Source organism: Cygnus atratus, chromosome 13 (genome assembly GCF_013377495.2).
Source record: "Cygnus atratus isolate AKBS03 ecotype Queensland, Australia chromosome 13, CAtr_DNAZoo_HiC_assembly, whole genome shotgun sequence".
NCBI lineage: Eukaryota > Metazoa > Chordata > Aves > Anseriformes > Anatidae > Cygnus > Cygnus atratus.
Window position 1 is genome coordinate 13,811,317 of NC_066374.1, and position 10,262 is coordinate 13,821,578.

The 10,262-nt window shown below is 41.4% G+C and overlaps 1 protein-coding gene across 1 annotated transcript; it reads left to right on the plus strand.

Annotated features, from left to right (window-relative positions):
• Positions 1-3,608: 3,608 nt before the first annotated feature.
• Positions 3,609-9,669, plus strand: VGLL1 (vestigial like family member 1). Its single transcript, XM_035541510.2, has 5 exons — positions 3,609-3,669; positions 4,476-4,705; positions 5,298-5,714; positions 7,702-7,761; positions 8,615-9,669. Exons 2-5 carry the CDS (start codon positions 4,495-4,497, stop codon positions 8,653-8,655), a joined length of 729 nt encoding a protein of 242 aa, XP_035397403.1. The 5' UTR covers positions 3,609-3,669; positions 4,476-4,494; the 3' UTR covers positions 8,656-9,669.
• The last annotated feature ends 593 nt before the right edge of the window (positions 9,670-10,262 follow it).

Here is a 10,262-nt window from a genome sequence, read left to right on the forward strand (position 1 = left end):
GGTTGAAACTTGTTTACGTGAAGAGTGTGTCAACCAAAAGACTTAAGCACAGTCCTGGAAAATCTTACAGGCTGATAGTTAACTTGTTCTGGGAGATGTATGAATCCGTTCTGTGCCGTGTTTCTACAGAGGGAATTGTCTTGTGCTGCCCTACTTTCTGCCTAGGCGAGTAAACAAACTCTTAAGCCACTGAATAAAAGAGACGAGGTATTGTCACCAGTTTGGTGACTAGTTTGCCAGTGTATTTTTCTAGCTGAGACGTGAATTTGACCTTGATGCAGCATTTCTGGAATGGCAGCAATTTGGTAATTTTGGTAAACTTACCACGAAAGCAAAAGACAGAACAAACCCACTGGTTTCTTGCTACAGCACTAACAGAACAAGATCGATATTTTTATTTTCTGAAGATTTCTGTAGCCATTTAAAGAGATCCATGGATAAATAAACCACAATTGGTTAGCCAGTGTATGTGGAATGGAGATGGATGATCTTGCAGAGATTTCTAGTGAAACACTTAATGCTGAATGTGATACAACCTGTAACAGGAAAGTCCTTTCTGACCCTGGCCAAGCAAGCAGTTTGGCTCCTTACTATAACTTGTTTATCACTTTATTCTAAACTCTTCTGAGGTCCAGACACTGTCGTCTTGATTGTGTACATTGTCATGAAAAAAGCCCTGCTTACAATCCTATTTTCCTCATTCCTGAAACCTCCTAACCTGGTTGACTTGTTGGAGTGCATTTCATGCATTCTTAGTAGATAGGCTGAGGGAAACGCCTAGTTCAGTCACAGCTAGAGGCTAGAAAGCATGTAGGGAGTTCATGAACGTTGCTCGTCTCCTCCTGCAGTCGCTGCTTGTGTATATAGCTGTACAGGAGAAGGATCGCAAGCTGCTGGACACAGTATGACCATCCCGCCAGGAGAAAATCTTACCGGTGTGCCAGAGCTCGTGACAGTGAGTTAAGGTATGAGAATTTAATGATAATTTCAATGTGTGTTCACTGGCTTTCTCAAATGCCCCTTTATTTGAAAGACACTTAATGAAGGAGAATTGTTTACTTGCTGAATTTATTGCTCAGCACTTGGAAAGTGGGAAACTTCGTGTTTTTATTTTTAAGACTGATTCAGGCAGTGCGAAATAGCAAAGAGTTCCCTATCTGAAGCTATAGTGATGGGAAATCAGTAGCACAGGCACGGGCTGGAAATGTGAGAAACGAAGTGTTGTCACTTGCGGTGAGCAGTCAACAACCACATCTCTTAAGCCTGTTTACCATGTAGCCTTGTCTGCTGAAGGACGAATAACTTGGACAATTACTTGCACTGTTTACCATAATCCACTCATTCTGAGAGCAACATAAGGCTAGCTGAGTCTGTTCACCCTGAGCTCCACTTCTACTATGTTTTGGCAGCAGTTTGTGGCAGGCAGACTGGAAGGAGATCTGCCTTTTTTCCAGACATCCTGCTAGAAGATAGAAGAGTGAGATGTTCAGGTAATGGAGACCACAAAATCTAAGTCCTGACTCTCATGGCATTAGACTCCTCGTGTGCACTGAGAGGACTGAGGTAACAGGTTATATCCAGCGTTCTTATGGCTACTTGTTGGAAAACCCAGAAGATTTTTAAGAGGAATGAGAAAGCAAGAACGGTGATTTATTTCTTTATCAGCCTATTTTTTTTCCTAGTGTTGTAACTGTACTGTTGTTACAGTTCACACAAGCGTACCAGCTGCTACACGCCAATAAATGGTGCCAAAGGAGCTAACAATTAATGTCATGAGCAACTTAAATGTGTTAATAAAGTGGAATGAAGACACAATGGCTGGCTCGCAGTGTGTGAGGGACAAGAAAAATGGTCCTTTGGGCCAGAGCTAATGCCTTTTAAATTGTATGCTGATGTGTAGTTGGAGCAGTGTAAGAGGAGCTGGTTTGGTGCTTGCTGTCGAGATCATCTGATCTTTCTCAACCCTTTCTCGAGCCATATGGTTGCTGATGACTTTGCCAAACTTTCACCGCTCGGGTTGGAATTTTCCATGGCAAGCATCAGCCTCCAGCTGAGCAACCAGAAAGTTTCATAACCTAAATAGTGCGCCGCTTTCTAAAACAAGACTGGAGAAAAGTAGTGCCTGTCCTTGTGCTTAAACTAGATGTTTGGCTGAGGTGTGCTAGTTCCTGTTCCCCTCATATGCCATGGGAAGGTAGCTGTAAATCAGAAGGAAGGTTTTTGGTTTAACTTCACTGCATTTGGGAAAGCTTCGTCAGTATTAGAATTTCTGGAAGATTGTCTTCCCAATCAGATAACTGTTATGGAGTATCTCCTTGCATTTCCTAACTGGTACCCAACCTGTGCGTGTCCTATCCTCACCACTGTGTTTGGGTGGACTGGAGGCTGGTGCTGGGGAAAGGATGCAGGAAAGGCAAAGCAGTTGAAATCCTAAAATGAGGACTGAGGAACTCTTGAGTTTTAACACGAATTGGTAGCTGATGAGAGGGGATTAGGGCTAGCTGAGGGAGGGACCATGATGAGGGGGAGAACTGAACAGAGCATATGGGGGAGGCAGAGTTAACACGCAAAACCAGACATAGGAGTTGGGGGAGTTTAGATGTCTGGGGAGGGGGCAGTGGAGAGAAAAAAAGAGGAAGAGGGGAAGAAATAGGCTCTGTCTCAGCTTTGGGGGGTTGAGTGACTAGATTAAAATGACATATGTAATTAAGGATTGGATTGTAAGGATTAGTCATGAAAAGGGGGAGGGATTATGGCTGGATAATGTTAATCCCCCTAATTTCCTAATGTCTGAGTACTTGACTTTGCAGCCTGAATGGTCTTTCCATGTGTAAGAAACACAGACAATTGGAGACAGCCATTGCAGATACTTCAGACACGCAGATGAACGCAATGTTTATTGGGAAACCTCTGAGGATTGAGAGGGTTTATTAGAAAAAATATGATAAATATATAGGAGTGGGCCAATCAATGCTTCCCATTGCAGGGTTAGTTGGATTGAAACACAAATCTGATGATTCGTTAGGTTTTGCATAATTGGCAAAGGTTCCCCTGGTGTCCAAAAAATAGCAGCCTCCTTTTGCTAACAAGGTGAATCGATTATGCTATGCCATGTGATGAGCTGACAGTGGGACTGAAAAACTGAATAGAAACAGCAGGCGTTTCTCACTGTGTTCATAGTATGAGCACTGCTAAATATGATTTTGATTACAGCAGAATGTGCGAGGTCTGGCTATAGAACTAGCTCCCCTGTGGCCAGAAACTGCACAAATGCATAAAAACGAGGCTTTTCCAGTGCAAGCGGTGACGTTCCTTGCGCTACTCTTACCATATCTGGCAGCAAAGATTTTAAGGAGAACAAAAAGGAGTCTTACAGTCTTCTGTTGACTTCCTGCAAATGATTTTAGAGTAATTCCTGCCTTAAATCCTTAATTTCTGGTTGAGCTACAGCATTTTTTTATCAGTCTTGCTACCAAAGTTTAAAGCAACTGTCAGACCCACTGCATTTCTAGGTAAGTTGCTCCCCCACCCCCACCCCCCAAAAAAAAAGCCTTTTAAAACTTATTTACTATAATTTGAAGTTGAGTGTCTGTCTGTCTAACAGGTGAAGCAAACAACTACTCACAAAAATCTTTTCCTTGTGGAGGTGTGTGCTGACAAGTCATCAAGGTACTTTCCCTTATCTGAACTTATTATTTTAAGCTTCAATTAGCCTTTTTTTCTTTTTCAATTTCTTTTTTTTTCACTTTATCAATATACCTTTTGAACAATGCAGAAAACAGAATTGAATAAAGCATTTTGATAAGTTCATCCTGAATGTCATCCACAGCTACTGCCACCTCTGTATTTTGTCTGAATTACTTGTTGGAGTGCTTCAGTTCTTTTAGTATAGTTCCATCCTCAGGGTATTTTTGCACAGTACCATATCCTAGGCCCAGGGTTATAAAGATGAAGACGGGTGAGAAATGGCAGCTGGTGGACAGACGTGCCAATTTTATTCTGTAAGAGAGCCTGTGCTATGGCATTAACTAGTAATTCATACAATGCTGATAACCATTAGGTCCATTTTCTGCTTTCGAGATACTCTATCCCTTAATAACATTATATATTGTATAGTGATATCAAACATAAAGCTCAGCAGCAAAAAACACTGTTTTAAATGAGTTAGATGAGTGTAACCCAATTTATCTGACTGGGACAAATGCATTTCCATCATGATTCTGAAAAATGTAATGCATATGTATTGAAAGGTTTCTCCTTTTGTTATATTCCTAAAGTATTTTGCATTAGAAGGATACATTAAGGAAATCAGAAAGAAAAGGTGAGTGCCAAGGGCAGAAACCCAGATAAAGGATCTCATTTTACCAGCAACAGTTCTTCTGGCACTACCAGTTTCAGGAGGAAGATGGGCTCACGCTGGCTGTGCAATGTAAGTTGAATAGTACTTCTTGTACCACTCTATTTTTTTTTGGCAGGAGCTGCTCATTATTGAAAATGGAGGAAACAAGGAAGCTCTCTCCAAAGCCATGTAAAAGCAAAGAACCCGTGAAAACAGAATGGGGGTCTCAGAGTGTCGTGTTTACATATTTCCAAGGGGATATTAACAGCGTGGTAGATGAACATTTTTCTAGAGCTCTAAGCGGTGCCAAGAACCCACAAGACCTGAGCATGAAGCACAAGGGCGAGACTGTTGTCCTGAAGAACGGTGAGCCAGGGTGACTAGTTCTCGCTAAGAAATACAAGATGCAATGTGCTTTATTTTCTCATGCATACCTTGTTGATGAATAGAGTTTGGAACTGTGTGCAAATAGCAGCAAAATCATGCTTTGAAAGCACTGGTTTATGAAGCAGGGACTTCCTGGATAGATCCCTCTCTTTGCTGGGATGCTTCCCAAACTCTGCATGGGCTTGTTGGCAGGACCAGGTCCTCATTTTCCAGCTTCTGTCACTGTCAGACGCAGTAAGTGTGTTACGGCTTAATTTGTTGTCTTTGCAAAAAGAGATTATCTAAGCTTGCAAGTGTTAAAACTCGGTCTATGCCAGTGGCCTGTAAGAAGATGAATAAAAAAGTATAATATTAATTTGAAAGTATAGGTGGTGGTGATTTAGCCTGCTTATGGTATTAATTTATTATTGATTTTTAAGATAGGCAGCACTAAACTGAATATATATATTTCAGTAAAAAAAGAATATGCATTCTAGTAGTGTTCCCTTAGAAATACATTGGAATTTGCCTTGGGGGGAAAAAAAGCAGGAATTGATGAGACTTCAGATGCTTTCTTTCTCTTTTTAAGTAGATAGCATGTCTCCCCATCAGTGGAATTTCTCTTCACATTGCTCCAAACCATATCCTTCATCTTCTGCTACAAGCATGTCAAACTCTGGTCTGAATTTTTCTGCTGCTGGTATGGCAGGCCAGTACCAGCCATCAGCTCTGCGGAGTCATCCAACTCAACCTGCAGATCTGTGGCCCTTCCCTTCGATCGGTACTCCCGCTCTTACCAGTTCGGTGTATCATCATGCCTTGCCTGACCTGCACGTGGTAGATGAACCGATCTCTGACAGGAAATACGGTTCTCTTCTTGGTCTTCTGCAACAGGAAAGGTGCCTAACATCCATGCAAGAATGTACCATGAAGCAACACTCAAGTCCTGCTTGTATGACTGGACCTACTGGATTACAAAATATAAGTCAAAGTTCAGTTCCTGGGGGAGGTAAGGAAATACTGTCGCTTTATTCTTTGATGGCAACTTATGCAAAGAGACAAAATAACACAGTCTGCCCCAAAAGTGCTAAAATCTGAGACTTCTTCAGCCTGGTTCATAGAAATAGTTTTCAGTAGATAACCATTGCTGGGTACTGTGGTGCTTCGCTTAAGTGAATATAGATATTACCCATATGCTATCAAGACCTCTAGCCTGTAGGTAACAGGCATGGTGGCACTGATGCTCCCATATTATTAGAAAGGGGTGCCTAGGGAAGAGCCCTGAGCAACTATCTTGCTACTCATGGCATTAATGATACTGTGAATACAAGACGTGAAATTGCAGCTCTTATCAGAAAGGCCAAGTGTTTCTCTCCCTTCACTAGTCTCAGTCTGCAGCTGGAAGGATGTGGGTAGGGGGGCTGGTGGGCCAGCCTTGCCTCATCTCATGGCTAATGGCTCTCTTCCGTGAAGCTGTGCTGCCCTGTGTGTATGTGAAAGGCTGTGACTGCTCTCTGCAGTAGTTTCCAATCCTAAAGCAGTTCACACCGGAGTTGCAAAGATTGTTTTATTTATTTTTAACAATTAGTAGGAATCACAATCCTGACATGTGCATCAGGACTAAAGTCCGTTTCCCAGGTGCTTACATACCTACAGCACGTGGGGCTGCTGGATGACACCACTCCCTTGTGTATAATTTCTGCATTTGAGAAGTTTTTTGTGACCAGGCTTCCTGGCTGGAGCCTGGGTGCCCAGCTAAGGTACAGCTGCATTGCTGCTCCTGGGCGTTCCCGGGTGGCAGCTTGGCACTGGCCTCCAAGAAAATGGGTTGTGAAATTGTTCAGGGAGTCTGCTGGAAAAAAACAGCACGTCCTACCTGGTGCTTCTAGATAAAAAGGACCAGGCGTGTGAAGAAGTGATCACGAGCCTTTGGTTTTGAAAAATAACCTGCTGCAAAACACCTACTGGTTACCCAGTTTCTAATCTGCATCAGCAGGAATTTGGCAGGACGTGAGCTAAAAGTACTGTTTATCTCTGCATGTGGTCTGGTCCGCAGTCCCTCTTTTGAGGCTATACCAAAGCTTTGTTGTTATAAGGACCCCAGCCGTAGGTGTGTTGCTAACTTATTCCTACTAGAGTGCCTAATGCCATGCATGGAAAAGGGAGTGTGTGTGTGTTTAGCTGGAATGCAAATTTTCTGCTCGTGATAGGCACCTGTATAGATTTAGCTGAAACTATACATATGCATTTTGCAGGCATGCATACTAGATTTTTTCAGCCATTAAGGGACAGTCTAATTGCTTTAAAGACACTGTCTGGGCTTCTAGGATTTCATTTAAGAACAAGGGTAAGTGCTCTCTTCCCCAAGGGGGCAATGTGAGCCTATCAAGGTTTGCGAGCCTGAGGAACTGACTCCTCCAAAAAAAAATGAGATGTTTCATGAAACTCAGGTCAAAAAGAGGAAATAGCATTAACAACGGTCAACTTCAGTTCAATGTTTCAGAAAGGAATTGAGAGAAAAATTAAAAGAAAGAAAATGAAACAGCTTAATGTCCCACAACCATCTGCAATTAAAGTATTTTCTTTAGGGATGTTCGCAAGGCCTATCTGAATGTCTGGGGAGCCTCATAACACCACGTGTGTAATGCTGTACATGTGCTTATCAAGCAACCCAAAAAGAAGAGATAAGCAACTGGCCTGTGCACACAGGGAGCCTTTGGCAAGTCCCTAGGATGTATGCATCTAGTCTGGCTGTCAGAGTCCCTGTTTCTTGGCTCTGTTAAATATACTCCTCATTGCGCTGTGTCATGTTTAAGAACAGCTGATATTTATATTTATGGAAGTGTGTATTTCTGTGCCAGACAGCACAGAGCTCCCCAGCACCTGTGCTATAGGCTGGGCTGCAAAAGCACAAGGTTTCTTTAGGAACTGCTTCCTACTTTTAGCTCTATGCTGGATCTCTGCTCATCTCCAGTATTTTTTTCTTTTTTTTTAAGACAGGAAAGCAAGCGCTTACCAGGGCTCAGAAAATCCCAGTGCAAGCCATGCCACTGCAGGTGAGTAATGAAGCTAGCAGGTTTGGGACAAATTAATGCTCACTTGTAAAGGATAGCTGCCTTTCTTATGCACAAAGAATTCAAGCTTTTTTTGTTTGCTTCCAGACTGTATTTCAAAAGCTTGTCTTTTCCCCAGAGATACTACCTCCTAAAATTACATTAACAAGAAAGAGGGAAAACATTCTGTTAAGATGAGATGAAGTTAGAAAAATCACATCTACCTTAGTTTTTGTTGTTGTAGCATCAGACTGCCACTTCACAACATGCATATTTTTCACTACCTGTCCAAGTTTCAAATCCCAGAAAGATGCCAAATGTAAGATGGTGGATTTGTCATAATCTTAGCTGAAGAAACTTACTGGCTTCCCTGCTGGTGAAGCACAGTTACGCTACATCTTTCTGCAGGACTTATGTTTATTGTGTGTCCCCAGGGGTGTTGAGGTGTAGCTGTGGAGTTTGTGGCTTTGCAGCAGGCTGCTCCTTGCTTTGTATCTCAAGCATCCAGCTTCATACTGAGCTCCCTGTTTGACCTGTGTGCTAGCTCTAGACCCCTTTTCACCAGCAAACCTACCACACTGCTAGGAGAGTTGCTCTACAAAATTATTCCCAAAGCCTTCGGGCCTCCGTGTTGTTCTCGGTCTAGAGATTGTATCCTGTATCTGGGAGGTTACCCAGATGCTGGTTCTTTGATGTGCAATATTTTGGGGAGACCTTGGATGGGTCATTCTGGTTATTCTAGTAAGGGCCCTCTTGCATCAGAGAAGACCAAAAGGTACAATTTTGTTTGCACAACATCCTAAGGGTTTGCATGGACTATGCTGTTCGACAGTCCTGATAATGCTATGTCTTTCAGGTATTCAGATTCATGACAGAAGACGGGATTTGTACTTCTAGCAACAGGATGTTTCTACTTTATTCTGACAGAGAAAGTTCTTGCCATGAACTTTTATTATTTGCAACTGTGAATCAAGAAGAAATGAACTGCAGCTATGCCATGCTTTTTCTTTCGGATGGAAGAATACACCTACTATTTACTATTTTAGGAATGAAAAATCTTTCTTTATTCAGTAAATAATTTCTGATGGTTGTGGTATTGAAGGTATTCAACCTAACAGACTCTGTTGTGAAGAAATATTGTCTACTTACAGCTTTTTACACTTAACCCTCTCTGAAAGGACTTTCAGCACTTTTTATTCATTCTTGATAAGAAGCACAATTCTATCTTGGAGGGATGCAATTAATATAAATTCATTGCTGCAACTTCTTATCTTGATTTTATATCTCCATATTGTTTAAAATAGTATTAGACTGTGGGCTCCCTTTGCAAGACTTCAAGACAACCACAGGCCACCAGAGAAGTATATTACTGCACTTCCCAAAATATAAATATGATAATTTGTGGCCATGTTTGCAATTCACGGGGACATTCTTCAGTCTTCAGAAACTATATAATAAGCATATGCATGAAGGCTCTGTTTTGCCCTCATAATGTATAATTTTCTGGAAAACAATAATTTAACTCTAGATCTGGAAAGAAATCTAGAAATCATTGGATACAATTAAAATCCCACTATGAGCAAAAAGCTGGAGCTGGGAATGCTTTATTTTCCCAGCCTCTCTGCAGGTAAAAAGGAACTTTTTTCTAAATCAATTGTGATTGATTTTTTTAAAATAATTATACTGCAGGGCTCAGCCATCTGAACAAGGTGATTTGTGATTTTTTTTTTTTTACAAAACTGCCTTTCTTCTCTTTTAACTTTATTAATACATTTCCAATTAGTTCTTTGGTTATTACATCCACCTTTCCCAGTTTTTTAAGGCTACATGGTAAAATAATCTGGCTTTCTCTGAGTCAAAGCAAAGACTTCTGTGCTGTACTCTCTACATTTGTCTTACCAATTTGTTTTAATTCCATTGAGGTTATTTCTTTAAAATTTTTGTCTGCCTCTGCCATCCCTCCTAAAAGAAAATGTTGAAATGATTTATCCCTAAGGTCTGTAAAGACATATAACAGTATATTTAAATGCTTTTAAAGTTTAATGCTTCTTGAAACAATTTGGTCCTGTGCATGTCACAGATAGAAATATTCAAGATGAATTATAAAGTCAGTATTTCTGGTGAGTCAACCACGTAGAGTTGGACAAAGTGTGTGTGGAGGGAGTTGGGAGTGGAAATGTTTTTTTTAAATGCATGTCTCTTACTGGAAGGACATGAGACATCAGTGGTTCTGCCTTGACACTGGAATGCTTCAAGCTATTGCTGCAGTGCCTGGCAATGTTGTCGTCCTGCACCTGTGCAGCAGACCTGGCAAAAGAGAGCAAGTGCCTGGCCAGCCTGAGGGTATCTTATTTATAAAAAGCCTACAATATATATTATTTCTCCCTCTACAATATTATTTGTCCAGAAGGTACCATTTCTTGCTTTTCTGCTCGGCCTTGCGACATGTCCCTGATGCTGTCACACTGCCGTTATGCTCTGATGACAGCATCTTCATTCCCATT

Bases quoted from the DNA above. Each gene is read 5' to 3' on its own strand.
- VGLL1 (XM_035541510.2), top strand. From the start codon at position 4,495: ATGGAGGAAACAAGGAAGCTCTCTCCAAAGCCATGTAAAAGCAAAGAA. The intron at 4,706-5,297 runs GTGAGCCAGGGT...CTTTTTAAGTAG, and splicing joins GACTGTTGTCCTGAAGAACG to ATAGCATGTCTCCCCATCAG. The intron at 7,762-8,614 runs GTGAGTAATGAA...TATGTCTTTCAG, and splicing joins TGCAAGCCATGCCACTGCAG to GTATTCAGATTCATGACAGA.